Source organism: Pan paniscus, chromosome 20 (assembly GCF_029289425.2).
Source record: "Pan paniscus chromosome 20, NHGRI_mPanPan1-v2.0_pri, whole genome shotgun sequence".
In the NCBI taxonomy this organism is placed as follows: domain Eukaryota; kingdom Metazoa; phylum Chordata; class Mammalia; order Primates; family Hominidae; genus Pan; species Pan paniscus.
The window spans coordinates 19,818,810-19,834,234 of NC_073269.2; the positions used below are offsets into that span (position 1 = coordinate 19,818,810).

General features: G+C 41.4%; 1 protein-coding gene and 1 pseudogene across 1 annotated transcript; one reads left to right on the forward strand and one right to left on the reverse strand.

Annotated features, from left to right (window-relative positions):
• LOC100976660 (olfactory receptor 7A10-like) lies at positions 1–928 on the reverse strand (annotated as a pseudogene).
• Positions 929–10,765: 9,837 nt separating this feature from the next.
• LOC100985301 (olfactory receptor 7A17-like) lies at positions 10,766–14,830 on the forward strand. The gene is made up of 2 exons (XM_024926624.4): positions 10,766–10,856; positions 13,146–14,830. Exons 1-2 carry the CDS (start codon positions 10,766–10,768, stop codon positions 14,147–14,149), a joined length of 1,095 nt encoding a protein of 364 aa, XP_024782392.2. The 3' UTR covers positions 14,150–14,830.
• Positions 14,831–15,425: the final 595 nt, after the last annotated feature.

The following is a 15,425-nucleotide window of genomic DNA, read 5'->3' on the forward strand; positions in this document are numbered from 1 at the left end:
TTATTTCTTCCTTCTGAAGAATTGTTTTAGAGCCCCCTTTATGTCTTTATTCCTCAGACTGTAGATGAAGGGGTTCAGCATGGGGGTGACCACAGTGTACATCACTGAGGCTGTTGCACTTGAGAGTGAGTTGTGGGTTGCGGCAGCACTAAGGTACACCCCAAGGCTCATACAATAAAATAAGGAGACAACTGAGAGGTGCGATGCACAGGTGGAAAATGCCTTGTACTTCCCCTGAGCTGATGAGATTGCACGTATGGAGGAAACTGTCTTAAAGTAAGAGTACAGGATCCCAGTGAAACATCCCCTACCTAGAAGCACAGCTGACAAATACATCACCATGTCATTAAGAAAGGTGTCAAAACAGGCACTGCGGATTATCTGATTAAGTTCACAGAAAAAGTGGGGGATTTTCAAGTCTGTACAAAAGAGCAGTGGAAACACCATTAAGCTTTCTATCAAGGAATTCAGGGCACTCATGATCCAGGATGCCAGAACCAGCAGTCCACAGAGCCGAGGGTTCATGATGACCGGGTAGTGCAGGGGGTGACAGATGGCCACAAACTGGTCATAGGCCATCACGGTCAAGAGTAAGCTGTCCAACACTATAACGAGTACAAAAAAGTACATCTGGGTGATGCAACCTGCATAGGTGATGACTTTGCTCTGTGTCCGGATGTTTGACAGTGTCTTTGGGACTGTGGTGGAGGTAACACAGATGTCTACAAAGGACAGGTTAGAGAGGAAGAAGTACGTGGGGGTGTGGAGGTGGGAATCAGCAGATGGCCAGGATGATGAGCAGGTTTCCAAACACAGTTGTCAGATACATGGAGAGGAAGAGTCCAAACATAACGGGCTGCAATTCTGGTTCCTCTGAAAGTCCCAGAAGAAGAAATCCTAAAGTCCTTGTACCATTCTCTGGTTCCATGTGGTTGAGGTGACTACCAGTCAGAGAAAGAGAACATGACCAATTTTTACTCAAAAGGGCATCACTCACATTGCTGAAAGGCAACCAGTTATATTTTGCAGCCAAGACATTAATTTCTATATTTTGTGTATGGAACTTTTCCCAGTTTCTGTGCTCCTCAGAGCTGTCTCTGATTGAAAATTCTTGTGCTATTCTCAACCTTTCCCTAAGAGGTTGTATATTCTTTAATGAGAAATTCTTCTATGCACTTGTGTAATATTGATTGCATGCTGACCATGTTCCAGGAACTGTCTAGGTAATGAGTGTAGGGTGCAGAGAAACTGATAACCTTACTATCCAATGATGGAGAAAGACAATGAGCTGATAAAGACATCATCATCTGTTGTGTTAGATGGTGCTTAGAAGAAAATGAAAGCACATTAAAGAGAATGGACAGGGGTTGCTATTTTTTATGAGTGTACAGGCAAGACCAGCAGACAAGGTGACATTTGAACAGAGACCTCAAGGAAGAGGCGGTTGGGAGCCCGGAGGATATTTGGCGAAGTCTGTGCCTGACAGAGGGAATGACTAATGCAAAGGCCTGAGGAAGGTGCTTGTTTCGGAAAATCAAGGCTCAAATAGAAGCCAGCGTGTTGAGGGGAATGAGAAGGAGGGAGAGTGATCAGAGATGGGTGTCAGGAGTACTGAGGAACCAGGTGGTCTCCCTGCTGCTGTTGAAACTTCAAGACACTGACAGCCCCGTCTCCCCATGTGGTTCTGAGCCCTGTATTAATGTGGCCCCCTAAGAACGTAAACAGGGCAGCAAATTCCAGCCCAAAAGCTTCCCATGCACATGTAAATGTGGGGCTCCATTTTATATCATCACTTTGTGCCTGGTATTTAACAAAATACATGAGAATTTGCTGAATAAACAAAGAGATGCATGAAATAGGCATGATGTATACAGGTGGTTGATGAGAGACTGTGACGAAAACAGCTTCCTCATTTCTGGCAATGTTCAATCCTGGTTATAGACCCCGATGCCCAGAATAATTCATAATTAATACAAGTGATATCTTTATAGGGTCAAGACATCTTACAGATTGAAGACCCCAAGAGAAAATGAAGAAAGGGAATAAACCCACACTTCACAAAAGGAATCACACAAAGTCCAACAAAAGCGGGGGGCGGTTAAAGATGCAATTGTGAAAGACATGTGTAAATTGTAGTAAATGCAAAGCAATGTATGTGAAAAACTTGGCATGTCTCATTTTTGTTCTTAAATGAATGGTTATCACTGGTGATGAGATGAGACTGATGTTGCTCTTCCACCTCTTATTTACCTGTTTTGTAATGTGAAACATCTATGATCACAAAAAAAAGTTTGGAGTTTTGCATCTACTCTGTACCTGCTGTTGGACCTTGAAAAGCCTATAAAGTCATTCTAAATTTTTAAAAATTTTTTATAAATACATAATAGTTGCACATATTTATGGGGTACATGTGATACTTTGATACAAGCATACAATGCATAATGATCAAATGTGGGTAACTGGCATACCTGCCCTCTCAAACCTTTATCATTTCTTTGTATTGGAAACACCCTGTATCTTCTCTTCTAGCTATTTGGAAATATATAATAAATTATTAAGTATAGTCATCCTATTGTGCTGTGGAACAGTAGATCTTATTCCTTTCATCTAACAGTAGATCGTATTCCTTTCATCTAACTGTAGAACTTATTCCTTTCATCATAAAAAAGCATACACATAGACCAATGGAACAGAACAGTAAACCCAGAAATAAATTCATGCATTTACAGCCAACTCATTTTTGACAAAGGGGCCAAGAACACATGTTGGAAAAAGACAAGCTCTTCAATAAATGGTGGTAGGAAAACTGGATATCCACATTCAAGAGAAATGGAATTAGATCCCTATCTGTCACTACATAGAAAAATAATTTTAAAATAGAAAAAAAGACATAAATGAAAGGCTCAAAACTATGAGATTCATAGAATAAAACATAAGGGAAATTCATGGCATTGATCTAGGCAAGTAATTTTTTTGCATTTTTAAATTTATTATTGCTATTTTTAAAAATTGTCATTTTTATTGTGGGTACATAGAAGGCATGTATATTTCTGGAGTACATGGGATGTTTTAATACAGCTATATGATTCATATCAATCACATCAGGATAACTGGGGTATCCATTGCCTCAAGCATTTATCAACCCCTTGTGTTAGAAACATTCCAATTCCACTCCTTTAATTATTTCAAAATATACAATAAATTATTGTTGACTACAATCCCCTTGTTGTGTTATTAAATATTAGATCTTGGCCAGGCACGGTGGCTAATACCTCTAATCCCGGCACTTTGGAAGGCTGAGGCAGGCAGATCACTTGAGGTCAGGAGTTCGAGACCAGCCTGGTCAACATGGTGAAACCTGTCTCTACTAAAAATACAAAAATTAGCCAGGCGTGGTGGTGCATGCCTGTAATCCCAGCTACTTGGGAGGCTGAGGCACAAGAATCGCTTGAATTCAGGAGGCAGAGGTTGCAGTGAGCTGAGATCATGCCACTGCTCTCCAGCCAGGGTGACAGAGCCAGATTCCATCTCAAAAAAAAAAAAAAAAAAGGACCAAAATGAACAAATGCTAACAAGGATGCGGAGAAAAAGGAAGTCTTTTTCTTTTTCTTTTTTAACAAGAGACAGGACCACACTGTGTCACCCAGGCTGGAATGCAGTGGCTCAATCATAGCTCACTGCAACCTTCAACTGGGCTGAAGTAATCCTTCCGCCTCAGCCTCCTGAGTAGCTTGGACTGCAGTCATGCACCACCACACCCAGCTAATTAAAAAAAATTTTTTTAGAAAAGAAGTCTCATTATGTTGTCCAGGCTACTCTCAGTCTGGCCTCAAGCAGCCTCCCGCCTCAGTCTATCCAGTTGCTGGGATTACATCTGTAAGCCACCAGGCCTGGCTAAGAAAGAGAAGCTCTTGTACATTGTTGCTGGAGTGAAATTTGGTACACTTATTATGAGAAACAGGATGGAAATTCCTCAGAAAAATAAAAATGCAACTACCACATAATCCAACAATTCTACTACTGGGCATTTATCAAAAAAAAAATGAAAAGAGTGTATCAAAGAGATATCTGCACTATTCACTCTTTTTTTTTTTTTTTGAGATGGAGTTTCACTCTTTCACGCAGGCTGGAATGAAGTGGCGTGATCTCAGCTCACTGCTACTTCCATCCCCCGGGTTCAAGTGATTCTCCTGCCTCAGCCTCCTGAGTAGCTGGGATTATAGGTGTGTGCCACCACGCCCAGCTAATTTTTCTATTTTTTAGTAGAGACGGGGTTTCTCCATTTTGGCCAGGCTGTTCCCAAACTCTTGACCTCAGGTAATCCATCCGCCTTGGCCACCCAAAGTGCTGGGATTACAGGCGTGAGCCACCGTGCCTGGCCTGATAAGCTACACTATTCACAATAGCCAAGGTATGAAATCAAAGTGTCCATCAATGAATGGACTTTTAGAAGTAATACACATAGACAGTGGATTGCTGTTCAGCCCAAAAAAGAAGGAAATCTTATCATTTGTGATGATACGGATGAACCTGGAGAACACTGTGTTAAGTGAAATAAACCAGACACAGAAAGACAAATTCCTCATGGTCTCATTCATATGTGGAATTTTAAAAGTCGATCCGATAGAGATATCAATTAGAATGGTGGTTACTAGAGGCTGGGGCAGTTGAGGGAGAAGGGGTATGAAGTTTTTTGTTGAAGGATACACAATTGCACTTAGGAGAAATAAATTGAAGAGATCTATTGTAAAGCACACTGACTATATTTGATGATGATATATTGTATTCTTGAAAAACGCTAAGACAGTAGGTTTTTGTTTGTTTTGAGACAGAATTTTGCTCTTGTTGGTCAGGCTGGAGTGCGATGGCACGATCTCGGCTCACCGTGACATCTGCCTCCCAGGTTCAAGTGATTCCCCCGCCTCAGCCTACCGAGTAGCTGGGATTACAGGCACCCACCACCATGCCCAGCTAATTTTTGTATTTTTAGTAGAGAGGGGGGTTTCATCATATTGGTCAGGCTCGTCTCAAACTCCTGACCTCAGGTGATTCACCCGCCTTGGCCTCCCAAAGTGCTGGGATTACAGGCGTGACCCACAGCACCTGGCCTAAGACAGTAGATTTTAAGTGTTCTCACCACACACACACACACAAAAACTAGGTGAGGTAATGTGTATAGTAGTTAGCTGGCTTTAATCATTCCACAATGTATATACACTTCAAAACATCATGCTGTACACAATAAATACATAAAATTGTATCTGTCAATTTTAAAAATAAATAAATAACTTTGTAAACTTAAGATGATCCTTATAAGGTGCTAATCTCAGGGCAACTTGCATAAAAGGGTCTTAATATATCTCATAATTACCAAATGTTTTACACTTGGAGGATAAAATAATAGTTCTTAACCTGGGTTATAAGTATGAAATGTCTCATTGTTCTGGCTAAAGCATGATGCAATCAGACAAGTAGTAACCACGCTTTTAAATCAAGAGAACACAGTTCACCTCTTGCTGAAGAGGGGAATAGCAATTTTCCAGAGATATCAAGGGCTGTGCTCCCAGCAAAAGTCAATGCTTTGTAGATCTAAGGGACCTAGCCAAAACAGTTTCCTTTGTTTTGACTTTGGAGAAAACGTTCCCTCAGGGTTATGGTAATGTAAGAGGAGGTTAGAACTCTGGAACGCAGGCCAGGCAATAGAGAAGGAGAAATAAAGGCTGGATGCACCTCATGTTTAATCAGGTGTCTTGGGAACAGAGGATGCAGGAACAAATATATATATATATGTACACAAAAATATATAAATATATATAAACAAAAATATATAAATATAAATAAATAAATATATATATATACACACACACACACTATATACTACATACACACACATATATCTTTCAGTGCCAGGCAATGTCCTATGGGGACGTGAGTAGTCAGGGTTGGAATAACAGGAGGAAATGTGCCAAATGAACAGATATACAAAGCTCTAAATATCTCCTCTGCATTGGCCCTCAGCAAATGCAACCTTGGCCTGAATGGGACATGCTTGTTTCTTTTGGAGTCCTCCGACTTGGGGACTGATGCTTTGCTTTCTGCTGCTGTCTGGTCTCAGGACAGAGCTTCCGTCTCCATCATCAACAATCCAGGGAGGAATTTGCACCTCCTCATGGAGGCCTTCCTTTCAGAAAACTCAGCAAGGTGAGTCCAATAGCCTCAGCTGGTACCAGTAGGTACCGTAGGAAATGTAGCTAACTACTATACACTTGACCTTACCTAGGTTTTTTTTTTTTTTTTTTTTTTTTCTGTTGAGAACACTTAAAATCTACTTCTTAGGCCAGGTGCGGTGGCTCACACCTGTAATCCCAGCACTTTGGGAGGCCAAGGCAGTTGAATCACCTGAGGTCAGGAGTTCGAGACCAGCCTTGCCAACATGGTGAAGCCCCCCACCGTCTACTAAAAATACAAAAATCAGCTGGGGCGTGATAATGTGTGCCTGTAATCTCAGCTACTCGGGAGGCTGAGGCAGTACCAGTAGGTACCATAGGAAAGGGTCAGAGAGAATGGCAGCTATGACCATGGACCTGAGGTCACCTGAGAGCCAGTCTAGACTAGCCCTGAGCAGAAAAACTTCTGCGATCATTTGTCTGCTTGCTTGATTCATTTATTCATGTATTTGTTTATGATACTAAAAAGAAAAGTGAATATTGAGCTCAGAATTGAAGAGTGATTATTGAAAGTTAAGTAAGGGTAACGGAAGCCCAGTTGGAAGGGGACATGGGAGATTTAAAGTGGCTCCAGTAAAAGTAGAACATTTGCCCTAGCATTTTTGCAATTAAATGGAGAAGAGAACTAGGCTATTAGCTGTGAAGGGAGATACACTGAAGTGAGGGCGTGTCTTTTTTAGGTTTAAGAAGAGACATATTTGAGGATGTTTTCACATTGATGAGAAAGGTCTAAACCAATGAATTGCTTCCAAATGCTACCTGACCACAGCAGTTCATGAGACAAACATCTTGCAGTGTCTTCTCTCATGCTGATCATTCAAATGAAAGTTTAGAAGTTATTTGGTAAATGAAAAGTGATATACTAACAACACTAACTTTGCAATTCTCTCCTTACTTGTGAGGCTAAATATATTTCTGTGTTTGTTAGACATTTACCAACTCTATTGCAAATTATCTGTGCATGTTCTTTGCTTTTGTTTTTGTTTTGTTTTCTGTTTTTGTTTTGTTTTTGAGACAGGGTCTCGCTGTGTTGCCCAGGCCGGAGTGCGGTGACATGATCTCTGCTCACTGCAGCCTCTGCCTCCTGCATTTAAGCGATTCTCCTGCCTCAGCCTCCTGAGTAGCTGGTATTACAGGCTCATGCCACCACACTCAGCTTATTTTTGTACTGTTAGTAAAGACGGGGTTTCACCATGTTGCCCAGGCTGGTCTCAAACTTCTGACCTCAAGTGATCTGCCCACCTCAGCCTTCCAAAGTGTGGGATTCCAGGCGTGAGCCACCATGCCCAGCCTTGTTCTTTGCTTTTGCATGATGGGTTTGTAATGTTCTTATCCCTATTTTTATTGCATTTTTAAAATAAAAATTGGAGTTGTTTTCACCGATGTTGGCATTTGTCATGACATTCTTTTATATATGTATCAGTGCATTTGAGACGAATGTGTGAAAGGTCTTTTTTTTTTGTTTTTTCTTTTTTTTGAGATGGAGTCTCACCCTGTCATCCAAGCTGGAGTGCAGTGTCGCGATCTCAGCTCAAGTAGCTGGGATGACAGGCACGTGCCACCACGCCCTGCTAATGTTTTGTATTTTTAGTAGAGACAGGGTTTCACCGTGTTAGCCAGGATGGTCTCAGTCTCCTGACTTCGTGATCCGCCTGCCTCGGCCTCCAAAAGTGCTGGGATTACAGGCGTGAGCCACCGCGCCCAGCTGTGTGAAAGTTTATAAAGCTGATGTAGCCAAATCCATCCATTGGTCATAGTGTGTCCCCTCATTGCTTTGTAAATGCAGAAAGCTCTATATCATTTTGCCAGATAAATATCCTTTTATGGATTACATTTCCAACTTGCTTTCATAGCTCTGTCATGCTTTATTGCACCTTTTGGCTTTTTGAATTTGACCTCTGTCTAGAAGTTGCATCTCCTTTGGCCATCATTTGAAAATCACTCTTTATCATCTGACTCCAGATCACTTTTATCTCTCATAAACATATTTGGATCTTCCCATATTTATGTCATATGAAATTATAACCTTAGATACATATGAAGGATGAAATAATGGCTCTTAACCTGTGTTATAAGTATGAGATTTCTAATTGTTCTGGCTAAAGCATGATGAAATCAGATAAGCAGTAACCATGCTTTTAAAGCAAACCTGCTCCTACTTTTTTTTTTTTTTTTTTTCTGAGACGGAGTCTTGCTCTGTCGCCCAGGCTAGCGTGCAGTGGCGCGATCTCAGCTCACTGCAACCTCCGCCTCCCGGATTCAAGCGATTCTCATGCCTCAGCCTCCTGAGTAGCTGGGATTACAGGCATCCAACACCACGCCCAGCTAATTTTTGTATTTTTAGTAGAGATGAGGTTTCACCATGTTGGCCAGGCTGGTCTCGAACTCTTGACCTCATGATCCACCCACCTTGGCCTCCCAAAGTGCTGGGATTACAGGCGTGAGCCACCGCACCAGGCCAGTTTCTGTGAACATTCTTTTTCTATACTATGCACACATACATTTTATGCAAATGCACGAATACTACAGTTTATGCAAATGCACGAATGCTATCCTATGCATATCACTAATACTCTATATAATAGTGTAAGTTTTTCATATTTTTTCCCCTTTCCTTTTCTATTATGCAAATCTTCTAAAAGTACTTTCAAACATTTATGTTAAGTCTGTGGTTCTCACTGGGGTGGCTTTGTCTGCCAACTGACATTGAGCAATGACATGCCTGGCTGTCACCCTGGGGAGGGTCAGTAAAGAACAAGGAAGCTGTTAAACACAGTACAATGAACAGGACAGACCCCAGCACAGTAAGTGATGCAGCCCAGTATTTCAGTAGTGCTGGGACTGAGAAACTTGAGTTAATGAATATCTGTATTACTAATATTTATAGCTGCATCTAGATTGCTTCCCCAAGACCCTGTAACACTTCACATTTCTGCCAGGAAAATTAGAGTCCCCCTTTGCTGCCTCTTAAACATCCAACCCCACTCAAGGTGGCAGCTGTTGAAGCTTTTCCCCAGGCTGATGGTTGTGATAGAGATTTCTTGTTGTCTTAAACTATTCCTGGGCTTGAGCAGACAGTCATAATATATGATCATCGTTTTTACCTACTTATTATTATATGCCCATTTTTCTATAATTTGCCACATTTCAAGTGATTTTTAAATTGTATTGCTTCTTCATGGACTTGCAAGGGTATACTTTTTCTTATTTAGCTAACTACATACTAATCTTGCTTCTGTTTCTTGCCTTTGTTAAGATGTTTTCCCTACACATAGATTGTGTGTGTGTGTGTGTATGTGTGTTATAAATACATTTTCAGTGCCACCAAAGAAATAGCATTTGAACATCAATTTATTTTCTCAGCAAGGCAATTTTTACTTCTATAGAAGAGTACGACTCGCAGATGGAGTAATGGTGAGAGCACACTTTCCTGAACAAGGGAGGGGAAGGGGTTTTTATTCCTGACCCACATAGCCCCTACTGCTGTGTCGTTCCCCTATTGGCTAGAGTTGGACCGCACAGTCTGAGCTAATTCTGAGTGGCTATTTTAAAGAGAGCAGGGGTATGAGCCAGAATGGCGTGGTGAGCAGTTTGGCGGGAAAGATGGTTACAGAACAGGTAACTAAAGGTGACTTAGGTCAGAGTGGGTGACCGGGGTGACTCAGGTCAAAGCAGGTGACCAGGTTGAGTCAGGACAGAGCAGGTGACCAGGGGAACAGATGTGAACTACTGATTAAAACTGGTGGAAAAGGTGTTTACTGAAACTACAAGGAAGTTAAACTTTAAAATGGAGGACAGAGAACTGAACATATTGACATACTGATTCTTTGAAGACAAATCTAGAATTCACTGTATCCAACACATGCATTTTTTACTTTTATACTGAGGTCTTTAAACCTGCTAATTCTTTATAGGCCATGAGAGAGTGGGCGAACTAATTGTCTCCAGGTGGATGGCCATTTATAGCAGCTGTCACTCAATGATCCAAATAAATTGAAATACAATCTTGCATATGTTAAATATTCATATATATTGAGACTTATTTCCTGATCATTCAACAAATAGCATCTGCTATGTGTCAGAACATTCTAGGAATGCTATATATTATGTAATTTTATATCTAGGATGTTGCCAATTAAATAACGAATTCATTTGATATCATTAAATTATTATTTTATATCTTGCTTCAGTTAATTTTTGACGATCCATACAATTTTATTTAATACAGGTTTTGAAATTATTGTCTTTACCCTGGCTTTATTCCCCTAACATTCTTTTTATTTCCTATCTTCTCCTTGCTTTAAATTGTTGGTATATAAAACACACATATTTGTATGTCTTTGTGAAAATACAAAGGTAAACACAACAGGTGAAGTTGTACCTGTGTGGATCTTGCATTATAATGATTTGGGCAGAGTACAATGCTATAAATGTGCATATAAGACAATGTAGGATTTCATTCATTGCAAATGATTAAAATTATCATCATCTATGTGGGATTTTATAGAGTGTGGTCTGGAGAGGCCATTGCATGTTAGATGAAGACCAGAAGCAGGACTAAATGGGGCCAGCGGAATCTGTCAAAACAGAAGACCACAAACCACAAAGGAAAGATGCCACACAAGAAAAGTGAGAAGGGGGCTGCCTCACCTACTATCAGACCATATAAAAACCCCTTGATTAAAAACATATTAAATCAGCACAAGAAACAACAAGTCTTCTACTGTTTTTGTAAAAAACAAACAAACAAAAACAATGAATTGTTGGTTTATTTCATTTGCTCATTTTTTATTGGCATTCTCAGGCTGTAGGTGTCTTGACACAGAAAAAACATAATTACATATGTCATTTGGTAAATTTCCTTTGTCATTTATAATTTTTGCTGAGTATCAAGGGGATATAGTGGGACTCAAAATAGCTCCAAAACTAATAATGATTTTTCTTTCTTATGGTCCCTTGTAGATCACCTGAGACTTTTAGACCATTTCCCTCCCATAATATCCACATAATTTTTCTCTCTGTGTGTTTATTGAGCAGATTCTTTTCTATTTCTTTAAACACAAGGCAGAAAATAGCCATGCTAAAATGGAGCTCAAGGCTACTTGTGCATCGAGATTTCCAAAGTGGAATTTCTAGGTATCATTTCTGTTTTCTCTCAAGAGAAAAATTAATTGATATTGACAACTTGCCTGGTACCCACTCCTTTCTAGTAGTATGATTGAGCACAGAAGAATATGGGTGTAACATAGACCCAGGGGGTCATGGTATGCTCCATGTGTGTATACATTGTGTGTGTGTGTGTGTGCATGCACGGGTGCCTTTAGAGTGAGAGGAGGTTTCAGAGAAAGGGAGCTTTGGCTCTATGTTCCAAAAGGTAACTCATCACACAGAGGCCAGAACTCAAGGCAACAGTAACAGTAGCAAACAAAGAAGACATGCATTGCAATTCATGTGACACTGTTTGCAGCCAAATTGCCAAAGTGCCAATGCAACAACATCTGGTCAGAGGGACTCCTTGTGTCTTCAATTTCAGCCACTTCAAAGTCAGCTTGTTTCCCAACATCCCCTGAAACCATCTCTCATCCCTCTCCTTTTGCTCATTCCCCTGCTACACTGGCTTCCTTGCTGGCCTTGAACATGTGCAAGAAGCACATTCCTCTGAGTCTCTCATTAATCCTTCCTTCTGCCTTGCACACCCTTCTGCGGGCCACATGGTGACTTCTCCCCTGCCTTCACTATGGTCTCTGTTCATTTGTCACCTGGTCTGCTGGTATTGCATCAATGACCAGTAAAAAAATAGTAAAAAAAATAATAATAATAACACCCTGTCCACACTTTCCTTCTTATTTCTTTTTTCCTCTTCAAAGGGTTTGTCACCATCAGATACCATATGGTGACACCATATGGTATTTCTCTTATTTGTTTGTACTCTTCCTCTGTCACTGATTTGCAGCAACTTTTTTTTTTCCCGGAGTCTCGCTCTGTCACCCAGGCTGAAGTGCAGTGGCGTGATCTTGGCTCACTGCAACCTCCACCTCCCAGGTTCAAGCGATTCTCCCGCCTCAACCTCCAGAGTAGCTGGGACTACAGGCGCGTGCCACCACATCCAGCTATATATATATATATATTTTGTATTTTTTGTAGAGATGGGAATTCACCATATTGGTCAGGCTGGTCTCGAGCTCCTGACGTCAGGTGATCCACCTACCTCGGCCTCCCAAAATGCTGGGATTACACGTGTGAGCCACCCCGCCCAGCCTGTAGTGACTTTTGTTTTATAGAACTAATTATTCAATGTCCAGACAGTATTTGTAACACTTCAGAATTCACTTTATAGTCCTCAAATGCCTAAAAATTTTCTCATGAATACTGCAGAGTTCATGCACTCAGGGAAAGACTGTGAGTGGGACAAGAATTCCTAACCAGAGTTGTCAAAGGGATGCCCTAACAGAGGCTAGATTCACACACAAAATGTAGAAATTAACTTCTTGTAAAATGGAGGTTACCAGAGCCTGGGAGAATTGGGGGAGAGGGGTTGTTGGCAAGATGATGGTCAATGAATACAAAATTACAGTTCAACTAAAAAAAAGTTCAAGAGATCTATTGTATAGTATGTTGACTCTAGTCAATGGTAATACATTGTATTCGTGAAAAATCCTAAGAGAGTGGATGTAGAGTGTTTTCACCACAAAAATGATGACTATGTGAAGTGATATTAATTGACAAGATTTAGCCAATCCACAATGTAAATATACTTCAAAACATCATACACAGCAAATACAAACAATTCTGTCAACTTAAAAAGAAATAAAATTTATTTTAAAAATTAAGTTATTGACCGTAGAATATAAATGACAGCATTTCTGATAGGTTTGTAATGCACGCTTTCATCAAGTTCTTTTTCTCTCATTTTGAAAGTCGTTATCAATCACATAGAACCAGGGAATGATACACAGATTTCAGAATTTCTTCTTCTGGGACTTTCAGATAAACCAGAATTGCAGCCCTTCCTCTTCGGGCTGTTCTTCTCCATGTACCTGGTCACTGTGCTTGGGAATCTGCTCATCATCCTGGCCACAATCTCAGACTCCCACCTCCACACCCCCATGTACTTCTTCCTCTCCAACCTGTCCTTTGCAGACATCTGTTTCATCTCTACTACAATCCCAAAGATGCTCGTAAACATCCAGACACAGAGCAGAGTCATCACCTATGCAGGCTGCATCACCCAGATGTGCTTTTTTATACTCTTTGAAGCACTGGACAGCTTACTCCTGACCGTGATGGCCTATGACCAGTTTGTGGCCATCTGTCACCCCCTGCACTACATGGTCATCATGAGCCCCTGGCTCTGTGGACTGCTGGTTCTGGCATCCTGGATCATCATGAGCCCCTGGCTCTGTGGACTGCTGGTTCTGGCATCCTGGATTATCAGTGATCTGGATTCCTCATTACATAGCTTGATGGTGCTATCACTGCCCTTCTGCACAGATTTCCAAATTCCACATTTTGTCTATGAACTTAATCAGGTCATCCGCCTTGCCGTTTCTGATAACTTTCTTAATGACTTGGTGATGTATTTTGCAGTAGGGCTGCTGGGTGGAGTTCCCCTCGCTGGGATCCTGTACTTGTACTGTAAGATAGTTTTCTCCATACATGCAATCTCATCAGCTCAGGGGAAGTACAAGGCATTTTCCACCTGTGCATCTCATCTCTCAGTTGTCTCCTTATTTTATGGTAGGAGCCTAGGAGTGTACTTTAGTTCTGCTCCTACCCAAAACTCTCACTCAAGTGCTGCAGCCTCAGTGATGTACACTGTGGTCACCCCCATGCTGAACCCCTTCATCTGCAGTCTGAGGAATAAAGACATAAAGAGAGCTCTGAATCGACTCATCAGGGTAGTGCCATTCTTCAGGAAGTGACTGTGATCCCAGAGCTCTAAGCTTTAGACTGAGAAATTGTGATTTGTGAACCAGATTCTGGAAGTAGGACTTGTCCCTTCTATTTATTAGCTGGAGTTTCAATTTCTTTGATTGCCACTATTCTATAGAATTTACACTTTTCTGTGGAAAACTGCTCCTTGATATCCAACAGTGTTTTGTTTTGTTTTTGTCATTTTCCTACTTTTCCAAAGTTATTCCCAAACTAAGGTCAGAAACAAAGTGGAGATTCCTATTAGTCTCATAGAGTTGTGAGCTGTGTTAGCCCAAAGAATAAATTACACTTGGCAACTATAAAGTTATTAATGTAATCTTTTTTTTTTTTTTGAGACAGTTTCGCTCTTGTCACCCAGGTTGGAGTGCAATGGTGCGACCTTGGCTCACTGCAACCCCCACCTCCCAGGTTCAAGCAATTCTTCTGCCTCAGTCTCCGGAGTAGCTGGATTACAGGTGCCTGCCATCACGCCCGGCTAATTTTTTGTACTTTGAGTAGAGACGGGGTTTCACCATGTTGACCAGGCTGGTCTCAAACTCCTGACCTCAGAGATCCGCCCGCCTTGGCCTCCCAAAGTGCTGGGATTACAGGCATGAGCCACCGCACCCGTCCTCATTCATGTAATTTTATTGTAGATAAATATCTGAGACCACAGTTTTTCTTTTCTGAGTCCACCATTCTTTTCTCTATCACTACTTGACTGCTCTACTTGACAATGTAAACCTTAACACATTAGTGTGTTTACAGCTCATCGTGGCATTTCATTCTTCTCATTAGGATCCTGTGCTCTATTCAGCCCAGTGTCCATGGTGCCTACCACATTCCCTGGGCAGGAAGAGAACAAAAATTGCAGGCTGGGTGCAGTGGCTCACGCCTGTAATCCTAGCACTTTGGGAGGCCAAGGTGGGTGGATCACAAGGTCAGGAGTTCGAGACCTGCCTGGCCAACATGGTGAAACCCAGTCTCTACTAAAAATACAAAACTTAGCCAGGTGTGGTGGCGGGTGCCTGTAGTCCCCGCTACTTGGGAGGCTGAGGTACTTATACCTGACTCTTACATGGGACCACAGCCTTGGTCCTTGATATGGTTTGGCTGTGTCCCCACCCAAATCTCACCTTGAATTGTAATAATCCCCGTGTGTCATCAAGAGTGGGGCCAGGTGGGGATAATTGAATCATGGGGGCGGTTTCCCCCATACTGTTCTCATGGTAGTGAATAAATCTCACGAGATCTGATGGTTTTATAAATGAGAGTTCCCCTGCA